The following is a 25,358-nucleotide window of genomic DNA, read 5'->3' as shown; positions in this document are numbered from 1 at the left end:
TGCTGTCCAAAAACTTTATTACAGAACTTTTGTACCATGACTTAGTAACCAGGAAAAAAAAAAATATCAGGAAAACTTACAAAAGGTACACTTCAAAATTTGAAATGCTTTTACAAAGGAGGAAGGACAAATAAGTGCTGAAAAGAGAAGCGGACAGGTTTCTCACCTGCTGGTAAGGTAACATCTTTATACAGACCACTTCCAGACTCCAACCTTGCTCTAGGCAAACCTACTGCTAGGATAACAGAGAACAGAAGTCCAATGATACCTACTGCTCTGGAAAAGGCGGGACACAGGTTCCTGAAGGAAAGCATCTATGGCTGCAGGAACATCTGGTGGTGCACTGACAGAGCCCAGGGGCTGCTGGAGGAACAGCTGTGAGCAGGATGTGCTGCAGCACTGCAGGGAAGCTGGCACGGCCTCCTGCTTCCAAGGACCTGTGACAGTAATACCCTTACTTTGTAACACACGACTGGGACACCTGATGTAGAATTGCACTGATAAGGAATTATCTACAGTTAAGAAAATATCCGTTCAAAGCTGTCCCTTTCAGAAAGGAGTGGCCCTCCTGTTCCCCTGGATCAGCAAAGTGAGCCCAGTTCTCTGCAGCTCACACAGCTCTGAAGCTGCCTTTTGGCTGTGATCTTTGACTCGACCCCTGCCATGCATGGCTTTCTTGCTGCTTCCAGCAAATGAGCCAGTATCTGGAGAGCATGGGTGCAGGACTGAAGATTGTTCCCACGGGGCTGCTGCAATGCTACATCTGCTGGGTTTGGTTGGCAGGCCAAGCTACAAGAGATCAAACTTGTAAAAAAGAAAAGGAAAAAAAAAGTTTTTATTTCTGCACACAGAGGCTGAAAGGCTTCCAGATAGTGAACAAGACTAACAATATAAAATTAAGGCTACTGGGAGGGGCTTTTGGTTCCTGTCTTGAAAATAACCAAATTTGGTAAATTTATCTTTGTTAAACACATTTTATTTTCTGAAGCAGCCAGCCAGCTGCTGTGAGCACACCTGCAATGCTGCCTAAAAGGCAGCTGGTTTCATGGGGTCACTCAAAAACCTTCAGACCTCTGAGCCCGTGTGGAGGAAACCTTGTCTCCACTTACTTGCCTTATTCAGTGCTGGGCCTGTTACCTGTGGGTCACAGCACAAGGGGAAGAACTGGCAGAAGCCTTCTGGGAGCTACCATCTTCCTGCACAGCCTCCTGCATCACAGCTGCTTCCCCAGGAGCTCAGAGGAGCGCTGCTAAAATGCTGCCTACTAAAACCAAACCGGTTCTCAAAGAACCTACAGGTGCAAAACTCAGCTGGCCTCAACAATCCATCATACTCTGAATTCAGAAAATGTAGTTTATGCAGTAAGCCCTCCTGTGTCATCAAAGCTATTTATCATGTGGCCAGCAGTGCCTCACACTAACACACTTTCTCTGCCTGTTTCTGGATATAGCACCTGCAGATAAAACAGAGGTAAGTTTGCTTTAAGTGGTGCAGCAGTCCTGTAGGAACACAGGAACAGGGCACTTGTGAGTCTGCTTTTCTCCCCTTCCACATCTCACTTCTGCAATGAGCACAACTTTACTGTAGCACTGAGGCCTGATACTGCTCAAAAAGTGACTTGATGCTCTGGAGGCTCAGGAGACCCAGACAAGAAGTGAGTGCTGCCTGCTGTGCTGACTTATGTCCCTACATTCCTGAACGTATTGATAAAAAAAAGTCATAAAATCACAGTTCTGCCCAGGCTTTCTTCCAAAATGCTGCCCTGTGGAACTCACTAACCATGATACACTTGTCCTCAAAGGAGAGAGACCCTTCCAGGACTCAGCTTCCTAAACATGTACTATACAGACAGAGATGTGGAACAGTAGCAATCTGGGGGAATAATAAAGAAGATAATTTTGCTACCTGTTTGCAGTCATCAAAACAGCAATACCTGTCTTTTTTTTTTTTTCTTTCTTTTTCTTTAAAGCTGAATCTCCTAATAAAAAAAAACCCCACAACTTTGTAATGGTATTACAGAGCTGTTGCACAAAGACCCGCTTCTGTGCACTGTGATCATTTTTTAAAACTTGTTGCAATGATGACAAATAGGAGTCACACAGACAATGAGGTAGCGTAACTACAACAGTGCTATCTCTACAAGCTGTGAAAGCTGACCAAAGGCAAAGCGTACATGAGAAGACAAAAGGGGAATTTCCCCTCTTTCTCCTTTCCTCCACCTCTAAATGTGGGTGGGAAAAGGCAGTATATCACAAAGGAAAGTGACAAGCACTATGCCTAGCCCGCAAAGCAGAGCAGGTGGCTGGACAGGTCACTGCAAAGGGATTCCTGAACCAGACTAAAATGTGCACAAACTCTTTGAAAAAAATCATTAGTATACAATCACAATGCAAAAGGAACACAAAGGGACTCTTTCTGAATTCCACATGCTCTGGCTGCCTTTTCCTCCTGCTCCACCCCCGGTAAGTCCATTTTTGCAAGCTCTCAGAAGTCCAGTTCTATATCCTCAGTTGCACAGACCGAGCAGCTGGCTGGTATTCTTAGTCTATGAGATCCTGGAGCTCCTCATCAGTCAGCTCATTGACCTCCATAATCTTTTCCAAGTGCTCCATATACCGGGCATGGTCTTGGAGGAAGTGTGGTACTCTCATGTTCTCAATCACAGCCAACCCTTTCAGACGGTCCACGTCTTCATATGAGATCTGCAAGGAAGGACGTGGGTTAGATGTGCATTATAGCCCTGCTACTTCTCTGCTGAGGCTGTAAGTTACCCTTTGTAGGTGAGAAAAGGTTTCAGTGAGCCTCAGTGGAAGATGCAAAAAAAGTGTAATTTTAGCAAACGTCTGTAGACTTCCAGATTCTGCTTTTGATTAAATCAGTGAATAGATTGAGAGAAAACTGAATGACACCGACCTACAACAGCTACAGAAACAGAGAAGGCTGGAGCCTTGTGAGTCCTGAGGTCTCTTCTCAGTCAGTCTCAAAGATTGATACAAGAATGGAGAGGACTCCGTGCCCAAGAGCAAGGAACTGGAAACTGTGTGCAGGACAGGTGAGGAAGAAGTGGGGATTCTCACTAGCAAATGTGCTTATGATAAGCTACATTACAGTGCACCTCAAGTGACTAACTCCTGTTTTGGCAACCTTACACATCCCAAAATGTTGTGGGTTGTTTGTTTTTCTCATGTGATAGCAAGGTGGAGATTAGTTGTACCTCTAGCCATCCAAGCCTTCTGGGTAGAGGAGTGACAATTTCAAGCTTTTTCCAGCTTCTAAGGGCCTGCTACTTTTTTGTAATGAAAGCTGAGATTTTTCACCAGCATCTAACGATTCTGCAAGCTAGGACCTCAAGTCTTGAAGTCACAATAGCCCAAGGTGCTGTGAGTGATGGTCCAGAAGAAAATGAATGCTTTTGCTGTACAATAATTACACAGGCTGTCCTGCAAACACAGAACAGGTCTCCTTGGGCAGACACCTCGTCATGAAATGTATGTGGCTGTTGCTTTGTCTCTGAACTGCGTGTGCTGAAGCACCCTACAGACAGAAACATATGTGCTGGCAGAAACACAAGCCTGGCTGTGCGTGCTAACTGGCACATCCTATTTCCTCCCAGCAGGTTTGTGCCAGGTGGCTCAAACCTTTTGACTCCCACACTTCTTTTAAGGAGCTGAGCTGGAAACAGCCTGCCTGCTTAGCAGGTGGTAGTCCCTGTTCAGCAATGGTTAGAGCCAGCACAGATGATCCACCAGTGTGTAAGGGACATGGAAGGGTCCTTTGGAGAGGTAAGAGAGCCTAATCCAGATTGCTAAACTTGACCCTGAGGAAAATACAACTTGTTTCTCCTGAGAGTATACAGAGATACTTGAGTGAGTCCAGAGAAGGGCTACAAAGGGGGCTTGAAAAGAGCTGAACATCTGACATAGGCAGTGGAGTCTTCAGCAGCAGAGAAGTGGGAAGTTTCAGAGAATAAAGCTGCAGTCTTATTTGACCCTCCAATTTTTTTTCAGAGGTTTCTAACTTGGTTCAGTTACTTACATAGTAACTGCTCACCAATATGATCTTTTTGCACAACAGGCAACACTGGACCAAACTGGACCAACACTGTGGACCAAAAGTCTCTATTGTAATGTGCCCTTTATCACCCAGATTGCCAAGCAGGCAAAAATGTTGGTGTAGCAGCTCTAAATGCAAGCATAGTAATATTAACGTGAATCCTCCTTTATGTGAGTATGAATTCTATTTTATGAACTGTGGAAATTTAGCAGCCCAAGGAACTGGTTCAGTAACTGACAGTTTCTGCAGTCAGTATGGTTTTGTGTATTGTTTTCAGATAAAACAAGCAATGACAACGGAGAGAAAACATGTTCTCTGAAGGCACAAACATCATGTATTCTGGAAAAGACAGACTCTAACTTATGAAAAAGACTCTGAGATGAAAAAAAGATGCTGTTATCTTTTCCTTTGTGGAGGAAGGGGGTGGCTTTAGCATCAATTTGTGAATTTAGTTTCCTTCTGGGACCACCATCTTACCTAGCAGCAGGCCTGCTTGCTCAAGGCGAGTCAGGCAACACCTTATAAAAGGAGGACAGGGCAGTCTGAGAAATACGACCGTAAAATCTTAATCTGATAGACAAGGAATGAAGAAAAACTGGTAGGAATTCTTAGGACTTCATAATATTTTCAACCTGCACCGTGTGTACCCGGCGCTGTACGGAACAGAGATTTCTATCAAAGTAAAACAAAGCACAACGACTCGTAAATCTTTGCAAACAAGTTACTGGTAAAACTGCATCCTGTGGTAAAGGAGTTACCCACCTTGCCGAGTGCCGTCAGAAGGTGGAAATCGATGGACTCCCTGTATCTCAGGATTCGGAGGATGCCATCTAAGTACACCTGATCCTTATTGAAACAGCCTGAAAAGAACCCAAAAAAAATGCATTCTCTCAGGGTTTGTTGAAGGCACATTCTCAGAAACCACGGTAGATAGAACGTTTCATCCCAGAGTTTGAAAATCTTTCCCAAAATAACTAGAATGCTAAACCCACTACCAAGAAAACAGAAGACAGTCTCCAAGAACATCTGCAGCAACAGTTTTGTAATAAACATGCATGGAAATCAAACTGAGTTTGAGCTTCTTCGGTTTTACATTTTACATTCTCTCTTTCAGCAAAAAATCCTTTACTGAACAGAGCGAACGTCTAGAAAAAGTGCATTTCCAGTCTTCTTTTCAATAGCAGAAATCCTGTAGCCTCATTTCAGAAAGTACAGATGTCTATTTCTCCCTTTCATAGTTTTACTTTGCTGAAGGAGCTCTATGCACAGTCTGAAGCCTCCCTGAAGCACAAAAATACGTCAGACAAGTAGAGAACCCACCTGGCTGTGATGTGTCAGTCCAGCCTCTCTTGGCTCGTACACAGTAATCCCACCTGGTATTGGGGTCCTGGACAAACTTCCCCACGTCCTGGAACAGCTGGCTGAAGGACATCTGGCTGGCCTGATAGACAGTGTAGTAGAGCAGGGCAGCCCTCCAAAGGAAAGGGTCTTTGCGGAAGAGGACGCTGTGAATGCTTGCCAGCCCTTCTTCTGTAGGGTTGATTGGTTTCAACCCATGTTTTCTACGTCCGTTCCAGTTGCACCAAGGCTGGCTATTGTTGTTAAAACCCCGAAAATAATGAGTTCCTGAAAAGAAAGGAATATGAGACTTAGGATTAACATCTAATGATTTAAGAATGGGAAAATATTAAAGCTGAAACCGGTTTCTGAACCCTGAACTAGTAGGACTAGTAGAAAGTGCCAAATTTAGCACAGTCTACAACAGAGAATTTTGTCAGAAGTAGATACACAGTGCAAATATTCACCTGCTGACCACAACATGAAACTCCTGAAAATGCCTAAGGTACAAAAACGTCAGCAGAACTTGAGTTCCTAAAGCCATGAAAAGGAATTTTCAAAAGTGCCTTACGTGCTGGTTGCCTCAAGCACGGCTTAGGCTTTGTGCTGAACAGAAGGAAGGAGAATCAATTAAAAGAAATGCTCAGGGAGCAGAAAAATTGCCTCTTAAAACTGATTAAGGACCCTACTGCTGCCTTGGAAGAGACTGCTGTTCCATTACAACATGAGAAATGATGCTCCAGAGCAATTACAGGGCTTATTCTTCAGCTGAAACTCAGACACTACCCAGACTTAGCCAGTTTTGATGTAGTTAAGTAGAACGGTTCATAGAAATTTTCCACAGGGCTTAGCCAGCCTTGTGTAATGCAAAATCAGTGCAACCTTACTGGGTACTAAAGTATGCCCACATTTGCAAGCAGTGCATTGTATCAGAAGTAGATTTGTAAACTGAAACGGCTGGTTTTAACTGGAACAATCACACACTTTTTAAACCAAGACTGGCTCTAGGTTGGTCTCACAAACATCATGTCCCTGAGATGTACGTGCAACCAAGGGACCCTCAAATGGGTTGTCTTCGCTGCACTGCACTTTGCAGTGGTAAAATAAGTTTCTCCTTCCCTTTAGCACACCTGTGGCACAGGACCTTAAACAGGGATGTTGTTCCCTTCTTCTGTATGTGTGCAGTGCCCGGTCCAATAGTGCAAGATAAGTAAGAATGCATGCAAGTACTCCCCTTTGTCTGAAGAACTGATGGTAGGCTCATACCAATTTCATGTCTCAGCATCCCTTCCAGCCAGTGCTCTCTTGCAGTGGAGATATTGATAGTGAGAGTGGGGCGGCCATTCACCACTGTCATTGAGGCTCGAGAAAGCAGGTCCTCCGTGAGATGGACCACAATCTGAAGATGAGAGAGGCCAGGTATCAAAAAGCTCTCTTCTTGTTCCTGTTACCGCTCGGTGCTTTCCTGTGGCCCTTTCAATATATTTTTGGAGGGGCCCTTGCTCTTCACAGCTCTTCCTTGCTCCCCCTGAGAGACACTTCTGACAGCTGAGACATCCATCACCCACACTCCTGAGAAAACCTTTGCATGAGGATTAACGCAGGCAGGTACAAGACTGCAAAACTGAATGTGGTAACACTGACCAGTTTGGGAGGGTAACCAAATGGAGAGTAAACCAGAGAAACTTCTGTTTTCAAACTGAGATTACTGAGAACTGAAAAATGTTAACAAAAAAGGACCCAGGAATTAAAGGCTACATAAGACTACCAGTCTTGACTTCCCTATACGATAAAGCCCCATCATTCAGCTCCAAGTCCAACAGCAACCAGTCCAATAAAACTCTTATTTAAGATTCAGGAAAGGAAGGTAAGTGCTAAAGCATTTAAAGTACTGGTACCACTACACTTTATTAATGCTTCTTCAGCTGAAGAGAGTATTTTCATAATACTTTACCCAATACCAAGTAGATGTATTAACTGTACTTTTGGAGAAAGTTTCGTAAGATGACATAGGATATTTGATGAGGGTTTAGGATTCTGCTCCCACACAGACAAATCAAAACAAATATGAGCACATCTGTGTGATGAGTTTAGCAGTTTCTCCAGAACTGTTATGTTTATTAATTAAACCTTATTTCCCATCAAATATTTTTTTCCCATTTTTTTTACTATTTATCTCCCACTCCAGTCTTCTCTTGTTCATGGCCAATGACCTCATCTAAGCCTGGGGCTCTGTCAGCTGGTGATTTGGAATAATCCACTTTTCCTACATTCATTTTCATCTTACTCTTCCAAGCAATTCAACATTTAAAATCTCAAGGATAGGAAATAAGTTTGTTTGCACAGGACTCTAAAATGCTAAAAGTCAGGAAAAAAACTGCACTGAAGCCAGCTAACCCTCTTTCAGACGTTTTTATTCACTTATGTCACTTTCATTTGTTCAAATTCTTAGAAAACAGTCTCTTGGGCCGCTGGTTATTTTTCTTGGCCTCTTCTTATTACCCTACTACCCTATTACCTTTGGTGTAAATAATCTGATACAGGAGATTGGATGACAGAACTGACAAATAAATGGAAATGTGCTCCTCTACAAGAAGCTGTGAAAGGAGGGAAGGAAGGGTGTTGCTCTCGGGTAATCCCAGAAGAGCTGGCTTTAATAATAAGCATATATGAACCAGGAAGCAGGCTCGAAGAGATGGCTGAAATATTCACAAGGACTTTACATCATTTCAATTGTTCAAAAGTCGAACACAACCATGAGAAAAATATGATGTAAGGAATTTTCTTGTTATTAAGGAGTAAAGGCCTCCCACACAAACTGTCAGGTCCCTCCATGTGCAATGTGAAATGCCTAATACATAAATAAACGCTCCTTTCCTGATCTGCTGTATGGCTTACCTCACCAAGACAGCCTTCCTTCACCATGTATTTCCTAACATGATTCCAGATGCGGCTTTTGGTCAGCAAGCTGCCACCAGTGGCCTGTTCAAACTTTTCATAGCTTCCATATTTCTGCAGTGTCCGCTCCATAATGTTAATGGACTACAAAACACATAAGCATAGCAATTATGAACACAGTAAGACCCCAGTGTCAAACTGGCACATCTGCCTTTTCTTTTCTTTCTCCATCTCTCTCTTTTTCATCTTTCTTCTAACTTTTAACTCACTGGGAGTCTCTATGAAACTGCACTCAATAAACCTAGTTTAAACATTCAGACACCAATACCAAAGTACTGAAAAATGATTCTGACTCACTCATCTTCAATCTGTGTACATAAGCACGACACCGATGATTATCTCTTCAGCGAAACTTTCTCTTCAATCCTGGGAAAGTTGTATGACTGTCTTGTAAATCAGATATAGCAGGTCACAAGGACATTTGCAGGTTAAGTTGTCAGCACGTTTTTTTAATGATTTTCCAAATAATTTTACAAATACAAACGATTACTATCATATTATTTCAATTCTTGTTATTTTCTTAATTAGGGAACATAGAATCATAGAATCACAAAGGTGGGAAAAGACGTCCAAGATCACCCAGTCCAACCTTCCACCTACCACCAATATTTCCCCACTAAATCACTTAGTACCACTAAACGTAGTACAATATCCAAACGTTCCTTGAACACCTCCAGGGACAGTGACTGCACCACCTCCCTGGGCAGTCCGTTCCAGTGCCTGACCACTCTTTTGGAGAAGAAATTTTTCCTACTATCCGATCTGAACCTCCCCTGGTACAACCTGAGGCCATTCCCTCTTGTCCTGTCACTAGTTACACAGGAGAAGAGGCTGACCACCACCTCACCACAACTTCCTATTGTAGAGAGCAAGAAGGTCTCACTGTGGGCAAGAAGCAGGGCACGATGCCTATAAAGTGATCTGAACTCTGCATGTTGAAGATGTTATTGTGGGCTGTGGAATGCTCTTTCCCAGTAATCTACTTCCCAATACATTATTTCACATCCCTAAAAGAAAACATAGCTTAAAATACTCAGCCACAGGGAATTGCTTTTTTTCATAGATAGGATAACAGAAGCTCCCAGGAACATCAGAAAGAAAATACGACTGGTATTACTTTAAGGAATGAATGTGCTTGCTAAGAAAATGTCACTAATAATGATGGTGGAAATCTCTTTTTACACTATACATTTATACCCGTGCACCAAACTGATAACACTCTTGTCTCCAGCTATGTAATTCTGGCGTTGTCAGACTGGCTTACTATCTGCAAAAAGAGGATTCTCACAGCTACTAAGAATCTCATTCTAGATTTTTCAAGTTGAAACTAAGCAACTCTGAGTAACTGTCACAAAAGCCATAGGTGCTAGTTATGGCATGTTTTTGTAGTCACGTATCTATTTGATGAAAGAATTACCAGAATGAATGCGAACGTGTCTTAGTTTCAGTTGTGATGGAATTGTTTTCTTCAGAGTGACTGGTATGATGCTATGTTTTGAGTCTAGGAGAAAAACAATGTTGATTACACACTGATGTTTTTAGTTATTGCTAAACAGCATTGTAGGGAGCCAAGGCCATTCCATATTCTCAGCTCATACTAACGAAGGGCTGGGAGTGGACAGAATCAGGGCAGCTGACTTAAACTAGCCAAAGGGATGTTCCATACCATATGACATCATGTGGAAGGAGTTCTCAGGAAGGTGGGAGTTCATCTCACTCTCTTTTGCTGCTCAAGAGGCTAGCTGGGCACCAACTGGGGGTGGTGAGCAATTGCCTCTACATCACTTGTTATATACATTCACATACATATATAGTCATATTATTATCCTTTTCCTTTTCTGTATCTTAGACACAGAAAAGGAAAAGGATAATACTATATATATTATAATAATGGATAAAAGGATAATACTATATATACTATATATGTATCTCAACCCATGAGTTCTGCTTTGTTTTTTTCAATTCTCTCCCCCATACGACTGGGAAGAAAGGGGAGTGAGCTAATGACTGCGTGGTGCTGAGCCACCTGCTGGATCAAACTACAACACAAAGAAATACTGCACTTAATGTTCAGTATTTCTTTGCTTGCTTCTCATATACCTAATACTACATTTGAAGAGCCTTCTGATCCACTCTGATTATCTTTTTTTTCCAAGAATAAAGTTAGCAGCATGTTCCCCCCGAGCACGACTCCAGCACAAAAGGCTCACAATAAAACCACCCAGTGCTGTGGGATGAAGCCCATCTCCTCCCCTGTGGCTGCAGCTCCCCAGCCACTGTGCTACCTCCAACCTCAGGCCTTGTCAGGATCTTGGAGCTGTCATGCTCTAGGCCCAACTGTGGTGGATTCGGGATGGCCATGGCCTAACACAGCACCCCAAGATGAAGTCCTGCCAGAGGGAACCGTGTGCCACCTCCAGGCCTCGTGGCACCAGAACCCAGCCCATTTTGGCAGCTGGCCCCTGTGGCCTACATACCTGTACTGGAAACCTGCGATGTAAATGGGACTTTACTTCCCAGTAACTTCTTCGTACACTAGGTCTTGTATAAATGCAGGGGCATAACATAAATAAAGGCTCGAGAGATGTTTCTTTGTTAGTAAATCATTAATTTTCTTGTGAACAGTTAGGTCATGACATTACATATCATTTAAAAATAACTTCAGACAAACGAAGAAATGTTAGTACCTAATTTAAGTATATAAAAAACGGAATACATGAATCCCTTACTAAAGGTATAATATTTCTGGAGACTAACAGCAACTGGAACATGAACTTCAACCCACATGGCAACCCGTCTCAAACAAGATGTTTGAAACCTTTCACAACTATGTCAGCTTCATAGTAATAATAATAATACCCTGCTGTGTTCAGTAGGACTTTTATAAAAATGACAGAGAGATGAAGATGCAAGATGTGATAGAGCTGCATCAGTCTGAGTTATAGCACAGGCCTGAGCTGAAGCCAAAGCCAGGGAACTGCAATTCCCCAGGCAGCTGAGATAGGTCTTTCTGCATTCAAATGTACTTTGTACAGTTGTATAGAATGGAAACTCAAAAGTTTTCAGTAATGTGATCTGAAATTCTGTAAATCCTGTGGGTAGGACTGTTTGGCTTTATATTCTCCAAAAGTTGTTTACTGCAGAAACTTATGCAGGGATGGATGTCATTTTCCAAAGAGGCCGGGATTTGGTCATTTCCATTTTAAAGAATCTTAAGGCATCTTTTAGTATCCATCATTCAGGCTATATTTCTCTACCAGTAAATCCAATAAGGCCAGGACATTGGCTCTACTGCTGGAATGGGTCCATCCACTGAGCTTAGCTGTCAGAAGGCCACAGGCAAGACTGTCTTAGGCGAACCAGCAATTTCAGGCAACACTTGGCCTTGACTGAGAGGTCCTACAGTCCCTGTGTTACCAACAAAAGTGGGAATGAGGCCACTGCATTTTATATGTGGAGTGTTCAGCCATAAGAACATGAGTCACATCTTGTTTGCCCTCTGGGCCAGAAAACAAGATGAGGATTGTTTTATTTATTAGTATGTCCGTAGCCTTGCAGCTTCCCTGACCATACTAGCTGCAGCCTGCTCAGGCAACGGGCAACATGGAAAGAGAAACATGTGAGAGTAACAGATAAATTCTAGTTGGTTTTGAACAGTGCCTTGTTAAGAAGTCGTGGAGAAAATCAACAAGTGACTTGGAAATCAACTTAAATTACATGACTGACTTCCAGCCAAACTAAAACTTGGACCAATGAGCTCGTTGTGTTCCTTCTTTTCTTCTAGAATAAGTCTTTTCAACATATTTTTTTATTGCAGAGAAGCAGGAACACTGGCACCATTGCCAGTGCTGGAGTGGAGGAGAAGAATCTTGGCTTTGATCGCGCCAAAAACTCTGAAGAGAAAGGCTGCTGCAGGAGCCTGGTCACTCATCCTCCCCACATTTAATTCCAACCCCCCACCATAGGAAGGGACATCTTCTACTAGACCAGGTTGCCCAAGGCTTCACCCAACCTTGCCTTGAGCATTTCTAAGGGTGAGGCATCCATATTTTCTTTGGGCAGCCTGTTGCAGTGCCTCACCATACTCACAACTGCCAGTAATTTCTACCTTGTGTCTAATCTAAACCTACACTTGCAGTTTAAAAGCATTATCCCTTGTCCTATCAGTATACTCCCCAATAAAGAGTCCCCTTCCAGGTTTTCTGTAGGCCCCTTTAGGAACCAGAAGGCTGCTAATAAGGTGCCGCTGAAGCCGTCTCCTCTCTTGGCTGAACAACCCAGTTCTCTCAGCCAGTCTTCACCTGAGAGGTTCTCTAGGTCTCCAGTCATCCTCTTGACCTTCTCTGGATCCACTCCAACATTCCATTTCTGTCCTGTGCTGTGGGCCTCAGACCTGGCTGAAATACTTGGTGGGGCCACACGAGGGCAGAACAGAGAGGGACAATCACATCCCTTGTCCCTGTGATACAGCCCAGTTTCCACACCTCTTGAAAAGAGGACAGATCTGGAGTACTGATCTGTACTGGAGAATTGATGGATGAGAGCAGGTTTGAGGAAGCAGAGGACTGACAAACATTGTTTCTTCTCAACATGAAAACAAATTTAAAAAAGAATATTTGAGGAGCGTGTGTAGACCTTAGTAATCAGTTCTTTTTCACCACTGTTTGTAAAGATAAATTACTATTACAAGGTGCAGCTTTTTATATGTTGGTTTGGACATAATTTGCTGTGCAATGAACTTTTAAAACCACCTAATTGTAACAAATAGCAAGAAAAACACTGAACATGCATGAGACCTGCTTGGCTCTCCGTACAAGAGACTCTGCAGAGCTGAACCCTATGCATACCAAGGGAGGTGGCAAGAGTTTGGGAGTCAGGAGACCAACATTTTTGCTTCTGCTCCACGCCTTCAGGTTGCCCTCCTGAGTTCTCCCCACACTCAGCTCTGTCCTCTTCCACTTCAATCACAGGTAAGTGTTGCAGCTTCCAAAGGAAGGGTAGGATGCATGAAGAAGAGTACCTCCTCTTCCACCTACCATGTGGAGTAACCTACACGCTGACAGTTCAGACATATGCAAACAGATGTTGTGAGTCTGAAGTCATGAAGCTTAAGCCTCCTCTTTGCTGAACGTGTATTCTCTTCAAAACTACTTAAAAGATGCTCATCACTATCACCTTCTCCCATGACTGTGTCCCAAGCAAAATAGGTCCTGAAACAACAGTGAGAGCTGCCACACATGCACTTCTCCCAGAACACTAATCTATGGGAGATAGGACTTGCCCCAGTGATGCTGCCAACTTGGACACTTGCCACAATCACTTCAAGTGATGGGGAAAAGGTTTTTTAGCATCCCAGGCACTGAGTACAACACAGAACCCCTCGTGTGGGTTTCTACTCTTGTCCCTGAGATGACTCAAAGTCAAGTGTTGCAAGAACTTGCTGGGAAAATACAGAACAGGATGCCAGCTCTTGGTACTTCCAGTACACAGCAGTGAGCTTATTTTCTGGCCTTTGGTCCAAGTAAGGAAAAACAAGTTACTGATCTCACCAGTGTTCACAGAAACAATTCTCAAGCAACATGGAAAGGAGTAGAATAAAAGAAGGACTATTTGACTGTACTGGGTCATTGTTAGGAGAAATAAGCCCTGTTCTTTTCACTACTATCTAAAGTGTCTCATTGAAGCACTTTCATCACTGCTAAAAGAAACATAATTTACAAGACAAGGCCCCTTGCACAACAAATTCTGCTGATGATCATGAAAGTAACGAAACAGAAGAACTAATGAGAACAAAGCAAAACTCTGTGTAATTATCAGGTTTAGGTTTTGGTAGTGTTGGCTTCTTGAAATTATTTATAGCCAAGTAGCATTTTGAATCCCAAATCATCCACATGTAGCAGTATAACTTAGTCACTCAAAAACTATTGTAGCTGTATGTACTGATAAGACACACTCACAAATAGTTTGAGGCAACCAACTTACAAAATGGGCTCAGTGACCAAGGAGCCAGCTTCCCACATTCAGCTACCAGGCAGAGCTGAGATTTATGAGACAGACAGCGCTTGCAGGCAGCACTGCTTACTGCCCTGCACAGCTTGTTTGTGTGTGAAGTGAGGGGAAAAGCCTCCCAGATGCATGCTTGGGGAACAGTAGGCTGTATCACATTGAACATACTGGTCTTATTAACAGCCATAAAGTGGTGGCTGCATCTCCTTTTTGGATGCAACTGGAGAGAGGTAAGTGCAGCGCTCTGAGGACTGTCTGTACAGCCTGTAGTATTTTGCATTTTATTCAGTGTTTACATTGGCTTTTTTTTTTTTTTTAACTAATTTGGATCTGGCAGAAATATTCCTAATGAAATACTCATCATTTATTTTTTTTTAAATGACATTGTGTCCTGAAACAAATTTCTACCTCTACAGCAATATCACCAGAAGCCCTCTTCCACCCTAAAAACTGTGCTACTTAAGTGACACTATCAGCCTCGTGCTGTGTGTTGTATGGGAACTGTTGAGTCCCAGCCTGCACCACTGATTGATCACCTGAGCAAGCACTGAGTCAGCCATGGGAGCACAGGTGAAGGCTGGAGCCTGGCTGCACCTCTCCTAGACCCCATTTAAGGGCTGGCTGCCACTGGAGAAGGGCCTCTTGCTGGTGATCCCTCCTTGTGGAGTTAACTGTGGGCCTACAACACTGGTGAGTATTTTCATTTATTTTTTATTATATTTCCATCATGATAATCTTACTAAGCCTACAGTTTATCTATAAGTCTTATTTTGGGAGTGTATTTAGTTAGTAGCAGAGAATGACATGACTCACAGTTAAGTGCTCCTTAGGGCCAGTGATGCATTTCTGGGAGTTCAACACACCTCATGTGTGACCTGACCTGTACACTGTAAGGGGTTACTGTGTTGAATGTCTTATCACTTAGCCTTCCAGCTCCACTTAACTGCAGGCTAATTCTAATGACTAATGTGTATGTGTGTAATGAAAACAGAGCACGGCAGAATTATTTATTAACTCAAAACTGCTATTTTCTTATGACTGAAAGGGAGAAGGATGTATCCCTTTCACAGGAGGGATTATTCAATCAACAAAATGATGACTTTATTTTAAAAGGCAGCTTTGCTGCCTTTTTGTACAGCTCAAGAAATAGCAGTGTTCACAGGTAGATTACTTGAAGTTGCATCTTCTCTGCTGATTATAGTTCAGCAAACTGCAACTGTTAAGTCATGTGCCCTGCAAGTGGTCTGGGGGGGATAATTACTTCTAGCTAAGTGTTGCCACCTATGGCATGTGTGCAAAAACACATGGCTTAAGTGTTGATTTTGTTAAAAAATAAACAATGAGGGACAAGTAGTTTGAGCCAGGAGAGCAAATAAGAAATCTCATAGCACTGCTATAGCATGAAGTTGCTACACTGATCTTGAAGCGCATTACGGGTGTCAATCAAAGTGAAAAGCTACAAGCCTGCACAGCACTTCTTATTTCTCAAGTTCTTTTCCCTAAGAGCACACACTGTGTGACTCATGAAAGAACTTTATTGTGAAGAAAAGCTGTTGGAAAAGGAAGAGAGAAACAAAGAAACAGAGCAACGTTTGGAAAGAGATGTTAGAATTACTATTTTCAAGTGTTATTAATTAAAAAATGTTTACTGCATGACCGTGCAAAATCAGTTATTAAAAGAGATGGGCTATGCCTGATGTTGAAAATTTTCTTTGATTCAACTAAAGGCATGAGGACAGATGTGGCTGCTCTCAGGCCTGTGTACCCCCATTGCAGAACTGTTAATGCCTTGTGAGTCCTTGCTGTTCTTTGTCTCTCTTTAACTTAAAAAGAGCAAGCAGTGTGATTCATTTTCCAGGAATGTTTCTGCAGTGCTACATTAACCAGTTCCACAGATCTGTACAAAAGCAGAAAGGAGGACAGGAAAATATGGCCTGTCTTAATGTTGTGCAGGCAATACACAGCTGTGGGTGAAAATAATTTTGAAATCATTAGCAATCCTTTAAAATTTTAAAACGTCAGGTTTTGATCTCATTTAATTGAAGTCCCAGACCCTCTGCTAGGGAACTGGTTGAAATTTTGATTCGTGCCATTTTTCTGGACAGTGAATTTGTAGGAAATGAAATTCCTGTGTGTGGGATGAGAATTTGTAAAGTGAGCTGTAAGTGAAAGGAGAGTGCCACCTGCTGGGCTTAGACCTGTGCTGAAATTGGGTTTTTTTTCAGGTGTTTATATGAAATGCAGGATTTTGTTCAGTGTTTTTAGGAGCTAAAACTTCCAAGAAATGCTTTTCTTGCTAAAAACTTTACAATAAAATAACTTCAAAAATGGAGGAACAATTCACTGTATAAAAGGGAGAATTTCCAGGTGTGGTTTGGCAGATTAGCGTTGATTTGCTGAAATGGTTAATGTTATTAATATTATTATCTGAAGCATAGCAAAATGGAAACTCACTTCTAAGTACAGAATAGCTCTTCTCTTATAAAGAAAATAATTTCTTAATAGAACCCTGACAGATTTTTTTTTAAACATAATAATACAGGCTCTGCCTTCCAATATGGTGACCGAATTAATAGGCAGCAGAACCAGTGTACTTTCTTGGATTTGAAAATAAATGTCAGATCTCTCAAAAGTAAAGGTCAATTACTAGAACTCGATGTAATGTAATTCAGGATACATTTTTCATCAAGAATTTGGGTTTTTTGAACCCAAATATTCACACTGCACATAAATGAAACTCATATTATAGCAAGACTTCTTCTCAAGCAGTGCATTCCTTGTAAACGAGGCTCTGTTTAGAAAAGCTTGTCAAATATGATAGTTTAGAAAGATTTTTTTGAAAAACAAGGAGAAGTGGAGGAGGACTGTTTCTTGCATAGATAAGCACTGTGTTTTTTGATATGTAACCCAAAGGTTAAGGGAAAAAATCTTTGGGTTTTCTTCTGGCTGCATATTATGGGGAAAAACATGGGTTTCTTTTATCTATCTCTGGACTGGGATTTCAGTCAGGATCAAGGACATAGCACTGATCTGCTGCATGATTTAGCTTAATGTAACACAAATATCCTTTCAAAAGCAATTAAAACAAGGAAAATGAACATATTCAATACAGTCAATAACCATGACATCAAATAACTGCCGTCTCCTCCCAGTCTTTGTGTCACCCAAGAGGACTGGCAGGGTTTCTACACTGCTTTTTCCCCCTGTGTTTATTAAAGTCTCTTTATGCTTTATATTATTTCTGTTCTACACTCTGCTTCATTAACTAAAAATCTCTTTTGCCTTAACTGGAACATAATTTATGAGAAATCGTCTTCTGCCTATTAAATCTTTTAAAGATTAGGTAGGCTTTCATTTTCCAGTCAAAAAGACAGCTGTATTATGCTATGTACTCATCACTGATGCACTTTTCAAACAACACAGGAGAAAGAAAGAGGAGCTACTTTCACCTGCTACGAAGGCAAATACCATCTTTATGAATGTGAAAGAAATAAATAGGAGAAAAGGAGGAAAAAATGTAACCATACCTGCTTAAGAAATCTGTCAGATGCTTGGCTATGCTTAGCTAATACGTTTGGCAAAGCAGGGTTTTCATATTCAAACTGAGGATTGTATGTGAAATCTGACTTAAAGAACTTCATTTTCTCTTTCTCCACGTTGGAAGGCTTGATTGCAGTTAGCAAACAGAGCTTTCGGCCAGAATCATCTCCCTCTTTCCCATGGCTCTTTGATGATGGGGATTGCTTTGGCTTTGTCTGATTACAGTGCCTCTTAGCTCTACTTCTGGGTCGAGGTGGCAGTCCTATGCCGTTCCCTGCAGCTGAAATGCTGTTTGCAAGCTTCACGCCATTAGAGATGGGGCTGGAGATGAGGACAGAGGGCTGCTGGTCTGAGCAGTACCACCCACTGCTGAGCAAGGGCAGCGGGACCTTGATTTTGTGGTGCTCGTTGCTTCGCAAGGTGTTGGAGCACTTCGTGGCTTTTCTGTGTTTCTTGTGGTGGGCAGGTGACTGCTTCTGAGCATGGTGCTTTTTCTCTTCCTTGCTCTGCAGAAGGACGTTGTAGCTACTGGTTCCTGTTGTAAAAATGTCCTTAAGGACTCCAGGCGACGGATGCTGGAGGCTCTTTTCATTATTGACATTCAGTTTATGTTCTTCTGGACTCAGGATTGATTTCTTAGAAAGTTCTTGCTTAGGCCAGTGAAGTTTTTCTGCATTCATGAGGGGGGAAAAAAGAAAAGCTGAAAACAAACTCGATTGTTTCACATCTTAAAAGATTCAACAACATAAATGAAATGCACAGCTTGTCTTAACTATGGTCACATCACGTTCAACTTAACTTCTAGAGAAATGGAGGAAGTTTGAGAGCTTGGCCTTTAAACACCTCTGTATGGATTTGTGATATCAAGTCAAACAGCTGCTTTGTGCTTAACTCTCCATGTACAAACACATCTTGCCTGAGAGTGACCTGCCTGTGCACTGACCTGTTTACAGTGAGATTCTGTGCGTGGCTCTATGAATGTGCACTCTCAAACTTTTAAACTTTTGCATGCATTAACAACTTAGAAAATAGGAAACAGTATAGGAATAAATGGATACTGTTCACAGTGATGTTCCACTGGGATTGGTGCAGTCATAGGAGCAGCCTGGTGTGGTCCCATCTCCTAAATCTGATTGACAGAACTTCTCCTCAAAAGGATGAGAACACTACAGTGGGCCAGCTGCAGAGGGCAGCTTGCTACAACATGCTAACATGCTAAATTTTAAAGGCCTCAGTGCTTAGCGTATGTGAAGTGCTCCCTGAATTAAGAAGGAATATTGAAAAATGAAAGAAGTGCTCAGCTAGTTCAAGTACACCCTAGGAATCCTTAAAACAGTTATTTCACCTTGTAAAGTTGTCCTACAAGAATAGCCAGCATTAAGGAGAAGCAGTACTGCAAACCAGTACAGAAGAGGCAAATACGGTTCCTTTAGCAAGGGAGCTCTCTCCTCCTGCTCTCACCATTGCCATGGGCCAAATGGGAGGGAGGTCCCTGCAGCATGCAAAAATGCACTGAGCATTAAGACTGCACTTAACATTCGTGCTGGCTCATTAGACATGACCTCTTCACTGGTTCCAGCCTTCCCTCAGCAGAGATTTCCTCCTGGGGCACTGGGTGAGCCCAAAGTCAATGCACAAATATTTCCTGCCACAAAGAAATGCTTCTTACTTCTGCATCTAAAGAGGATTCACAGAATAGGAGATATGGCCAGAGCCTGACTAAAGGCCCCCAAGAAGGGATTTGAGCTTCAGTCCATAGTTAAACATAGCAGAGCTGTAATTGCTTTACATACAGTAATTATACTCTGAATGGAATATTAGCAAGAGATCATTAAATGCCTCCAAGGAAAATAAATCAATAGTAGTTTAATTCCAGCTTTATTTTCACAGGAAAATTAGGTTTTCCTCTCAACATAAGCTCTGTGGCAAAGTATTTCACACTTTTGAAGCTGCCAGTGCAATGTTAACTTACATCCCTCAGTTCTCCTGTCCGATGACACTCTGAAAAGCAAAAAGACAGAGGTCCAGTTTGCTTAAAGAAATTATGAGGAACACCAGCCTAAGACCTTATCCTACCAGAAGATAGAGATAGAAATGTTAAGATGATTCTCTTTTGCTAAAGCAAGTATTCCTAACTGCTTGTTTGGCAGTAGGCTTGAGAATTCTGTTCCAAAGCTTGGTGCAGGAATGAGTGCCTTGGTGTTCCTGGTCAGATGCTATGGGGTCACTGCCATTGCTGGTGTGACAGCCAGCCCACCTGCTCATCTTGCTGTTCTGTGGGCTGGGGAGGAACCATCTCGAGGAGAGTAGCAGCCATACAGCCAGGAGGCTGTGTGATAAGCTGCCATCTGCAAACAGCTGCCAGGTAACGAGGTGCTTTTTGGACAACACCATGCTTGCACTTAAGTATTTCTTGGCAAGTATTGGAGATTGATTCTGGGGCTATGCAAGTATCTCAGGATGAGAATCCTTGAGAAGGATACATGGAAGGTAAGGAGTTAACATTTGTGTCCAGAACATGTGATTTTGCTTACAGAGGCAAATTTGTAGGTGGGAATTCAAGGCTTACATCTCAAACAGCACAGATGGATGATGTGATATCAAGAGCAGTAGTGCTTCTTCCCTCTGGATCCATTCTCAGAAGTTGCAAAGAGCAGAGCAGTGAGACTTACATTGTCATCATCTTATATATATTTATATGAATTTGATTTTTTAAAATGATTAAAATGCAGATAAACTATATACATTGTATATATTACATAAACTACACTATATATTTTATATTTTATAAATTCTATATATGCTTTATATAAATCCTACATAAATGTTATACACCTCTTACAAATATTTTATAGAAATTTGATATAAACTTGAATACATCTTACATAGTCTAATATACATCTTATATGCACTTTCTATACTCTTTATATAATTTTTCTTTATTTCTGATATGCATACCATAAACACCTTATGTTAATTTGATATAAACAATATAAATACTAGGAAGGCTGATCACTCCTTAGGAAGGAAATCTTAGAAGAGCAGGCTGTCTGTCTATGCTGTAAGATGAGCCAGAAGGGAACAATACCAGCATGGATGAACAGGGAACTTTTTCTGAGGCTCCGGGAGTAAAAGAGCATCCACCTCTGATGGAAGAAGGGATGGGCAACTTGGGGAGAGTACAAAGAAGCTGCTGGGATATACAGGGAGAAAATGAGAAAGGCAAAAGCCCTGAACTCACCTCAACTTGGCCATTACAATAAAAAGATAACAGAAAACTGTTCAGTAAATATATTAACAGTAAAAGGAGGGCTATGGAGAATCTCCATCCTCTACTGGATGTGGTGGGGAATGAGACCACCAAGGATAAGGAAAAGGCTGAGGTTCTCAATGCCTTCTTTACACCTGTCTTTAAAAGTCAGATCAATTATTCTGGGGGTACTCCACCTCCTGACCTGGAAGTCTGGAATGGGGAGCAGAATTAACCCTCCATGATTCAGGTGGAAACAGTCAAACCTGCTACTCCACCTGGTCTGTCGTAGGCTGTAGGGCTGGATGGGATCCACCTGAGGGTGCTGGTAGAGTGATTGCCAAGATGCCTTCCACCATCTGTCAGTGTTGCTAGTCAGTGGGAGAGAATCCAGAGGACTGGAAACTTGTCAGTGTGACTCCCATTTAAAGGAGGGTTGTAAGGAGGATCTAGGGAACTACAGCCCTGTCAGCCTGACCTTGGTGCCAGGGAAGGTTATGGAACAGATCATCTTGAGTGAGATCACACAGCATGTGTGGAACAACTTGGATCAGGCCCAGCCAGCATGGGTTCGTGAAAGGCAGGTCCTGCTTGGCCAACCTCATCTTCTATGATCAAGTGATCAAGAAGTCATCCCTGGTGGATGAGGGAAAGGCTCTTGACGTAGTCTAACTGAACTTCAGCAAAGATTTTGACACTGTCTCCCACGGTATTCTGGGGTAGCTGGCAGACAATGGCTTGGACAAGTACACTGTTTGCTGGATAAAAAAACTGGCTGGATGGCCTGGCCCAGAGAGTGCTGGTGAATGGAGTTAAATCCAGCTGGTGACTGGTCGTGAGTGGCACTCGCCAAAGGTCAGTACTGGAGTCTTGTTCAATATCTTTATTAATGACCTGGATGTGGGTATTAAGTACATCTGCAGTAGGTTAGCAGATGACACCAAGTTGGCAGGAAGTGTTGATCTTCCTGGGAGTAGGAAGGCCCTACAGAGGGATCTGCACAGGCTGAATCACTGGGCTGGGGCCAATGGGATGAAGTTCAACAAGGCCAAGTACCGAGTCCTGCACTTTGGCCACAACAACTCCAGGCAGTGCTACACGCTTAGAGCAGAGTGGCTGGAAGACTGTAAACTGACCTGGATGTGTTGGTCAACACTCATCTGAACATGAGCCAACAGTGTTCCCAGGTGATCAGGAAGGCCAATAGCATCCTATCCTGGCTTGTATTAGAAACTGTTGCCAGCAGAGGCAGGGAAGCCATCATGCCTCTGTACTCAGCCCTGATGAGTACAGAACTGTGTTGAGTTTTAGGCCCCTCACTACAAGACACTGAGGCCCTGGAACATGTTCAGAGAAGGTGTGAGGAGTCTAGAGCGTGAGTCTTATGAGGAAGTAATCTAATTTATCTAATTTGTATCTAAAATACGTCTAATATAAAGTTGATATAAATTTTAGATACATATTACAGAAATGTATATAATGTACGTGAATTTTAAATAAATTTTATATAAATCATATAAAGCTGTTCTGAGGTGTATAAATTCTCATGTCCTTTTTATATTTCCATCTACACAGCAGAAAACCAATAGCATATGCCCAAACTTCCCAGCTACCTTTGAGAACTCACTAAAAATACCTAATGTTTGCACATAGATTCTCTCCATTGATCTAGCTTGCAGGCTCAGAAGTCATAAAGCCCCAAATCCATCAACTGTGAGAAACAAATAAGAAAATCAGCACAGTCTCTCCTGGAAAGACCTTCTCAGCATGTTTACTTTCACCTATTTATATCTTGTTCCTCTCTACAGGAGCTGCAAAAACAGGAATCCTTACTCTTATTAAACTCAACAACCAGCTGGATTTGGGAGGATACAGCAGTAACGTAGAAAGAAGGAGGAAGGCACAAATGAGCTGCCTGTCCCCATTTTGGCATTGGTAGGGTACCAAAAGATGGAAAATCCTCCTCCTCAGTAGAAACATCATCTTTGTCAAGTCAGGGCACTGCTCTGCACCTTTTTCGATCGGCTGAGTTTGGTTTTTGCTGCCCTGTGAGGTGGGTTACCAGAGCCAGTTCCACTCTGTCTGGGACAAGGATGTCCTTTTCCACCTTGCCCACAAGAGCAGAACCAGGTCCTGCCCCATCCCAAAACCCATCGTTTTCAAGATACCTGCTGGAGCTTTCAATATTGGGCTTAGTCTGTACTGCAGGTACAAATATACAAACCACACAATACACTACAGCCATGATTTTGTTGTCACTATGGGGAATTTTACTCCTGCATACCTTCGTTCCTGAATGTGCAGCTATTCCAGCATCATGGTGGTATTGGAGAAGGGATGCACCCCAAACCTGCCAACAGCACATGTGTGGGTGCCACACATTTCATAATAATTCTGTACTAAGGAAATACTTTACATGTTTAAGTTGCACGCTTCTTATCCACTCACTAGCTTTGGATGTTGTGACATTGCAGATTCTGCCTAATCTTGTCAGACGCTGTTAGAAGAAATGTTATATTTTATAACATTCAGAAACTAGGTTGTACTGATGGTTTCCTTTTGAAGTAGTCAGCTAATACTTTACTGTGTTGATAGCATCTGTAGTAAGAGCTCCATGAAAGATTTTTTTCCCCAGATTTTGGACAGTATTGCAGAAAAAAATGTTCTTTACCGAGGCTACTAGGTCTCTACTATCCAACAAGCTTCTAATGCACTTGTTCCATAGGTGGCACAAGGTGAATGATGACAGGTATTTGTGGGCATGGATCAATCTCTGCTCAGCTAGATGAGCTCTATAAAGCGTAGTGAGCTCCTGTGGTTTTTGAGCAGCTGTCACTCGGGTTATATATGCATAATGGACAAATCCTATCCAAACCCCAAGTGTTTTTCTTACAGAGCTTAGCGAAGATGTTATTGGAGAGCTTCCCTTATCCTAGGAACGTAACCATCCGAGTCACTGCTTTTGTTTTTCACTTCTGCGCTACCATTTTAGAATATATTTGGGTTTATTTGTTCAAAATGAAGAAACACTTCCAATACCTTGGCTTGGATTTTCGGGTTTATAAAAAAACAAATAATTTGTGATTTATCTGTAAGTAAACAGTGGAGTTCAAAAGATGAGAATATAAGATTGTAACAAGTAACACTCCTCCTTTGGTACACCTTGCAAATGTACAGTAACATTAGAAAGACCTTTATTTTAGGTATTCAGGTACTGTGAACGGATTAAAAAGCCATACGAAGTTAATTAGAGCTAACGATTTAGGGTTGCGGAGGGCTGTCGAAAGAATATTCTGCCACAAACAGGCACCCGAACGAAGCAGAGCCGGGGCTGTAGGTGATGATCGTAATGGGTTCTCTGTGACAGGTCGAATTTAACCGAGGAAAAGAGCTACGGGAAAAATATCTCCTCGCATCACCCACCCTGCGTGTTTCCCGGGGCGGGAGCGCGGAAAGCGGCGCCGCCTCGCCTCAGCTCCAGCCGCAGCCCCAGCCCCAGGGCAGCACCCCCGGCAGCGGTACTCACCGGTGACACGGATGGATTCCAGCATGGCGCTCCGCCGTCCCGAGGCCCGCCCGGCCGCTCCTGGGCCGGCCGGCAGCAGCCGCTCCAGCGGAGCGCCCGCCCTCAGCTACCGACTACAATTCCCAGCGTGCCGCGCGCCGCTACAGCCCCGCGTGCCCCGCGCGGGAGAGCCGAGGTGCACGCTGGGTGTTGTAGTACGATAGGTCACCCCCAAACAGAATACTTGTAGCTTCTCCCCGTGGCATCAGCCCATAAGGTAGGAGACCTGTTTGTATCGTCTCGTAGCAGGGCTGGGAAACCCACAGTGCGCTGATTCTGCTGAGAAGCCCTGTTTCTGCCCCATCTGCCTGAAGGGCGGGTCCAGCCACACAGACTGCTCATCTGATAGTTCCGGCTTCTTTCTTCAAGGAAAACTAAGAAACAGAGATATGAAGGCATATATTCTACTCAGTCTTACCTGACACGTGAGAACAGGGACTCCTCAAGCAATCTATAACAAGACTGAAGCACCAAAACCAGCTATGAGGACACTGAGGTTCCATTTTTCTCTGTCACTGACATGCAGCCACACCTCGCTGTGACACCCAGCATCCTCTTTAGCTTGAATTCCTTCAGGAAGGGAGATGATGCATGCTCTGTCAACGTGCCCAAGTTTCACCTAAAAGAACCTCTTTGCTAGCACAGCTA

General features: G+C 42.8%; 1 protein-coding gene across 1 annotated transcript; it reads right to left on the bottom strand.

Moving 5' to 3' along the window:
* On the bottom strand, positions 1 to 24,829 carry MATCAP2 (microtubule associated tyrosine carboxypeptidase 2). The gene is made up of 7 exons (XM_031553987.2): positions 24,672 to 24,829; positions 17,883 to 18,565; positions 8,290 to 8,433; positions 6,658 to 6,790; positions 5,374 to 5,679; positions 4,816 to 4,913; positions 1 to 2,702 (listed from the first exon to the last, which is right to left on the bottom strand). Exons 1-7 carry the CDS (start codon positions 24,694 to 24,696, stop codon positions 2,541 to 2,543), a joined length of 1,551 nt encoding a protein of 516 aa, XP_031409847.2. The 5' UTR covers positions 24,697 to 24,829; the 3' UTR covers positions 1 to 2,540.
* Between the last annotated feature and the right edge of the window lie 529 nt (positions 24,830 to 25,358).

The sequence above is a fragment of the Meleagris gallopavo genome, chromosome 6 (assembly GCF_905368555.1).
Source record: "Meleagris gallopavo chromosome 6, MGAL_WU_HG_1.1, whole genome shotgun sequence".
NCBI classification, from domain to species: domain Eukaryota; kingdom Metazoa; phylum Chordata; class Aves; order Galliformes; family Phasianidae; genus Meleagris; species Meleagris gallopavo.
Note: the sequence above shows the minus strand (reverse complement) of the source record. Positions and strands in the feature narration are given on the sequence as shown.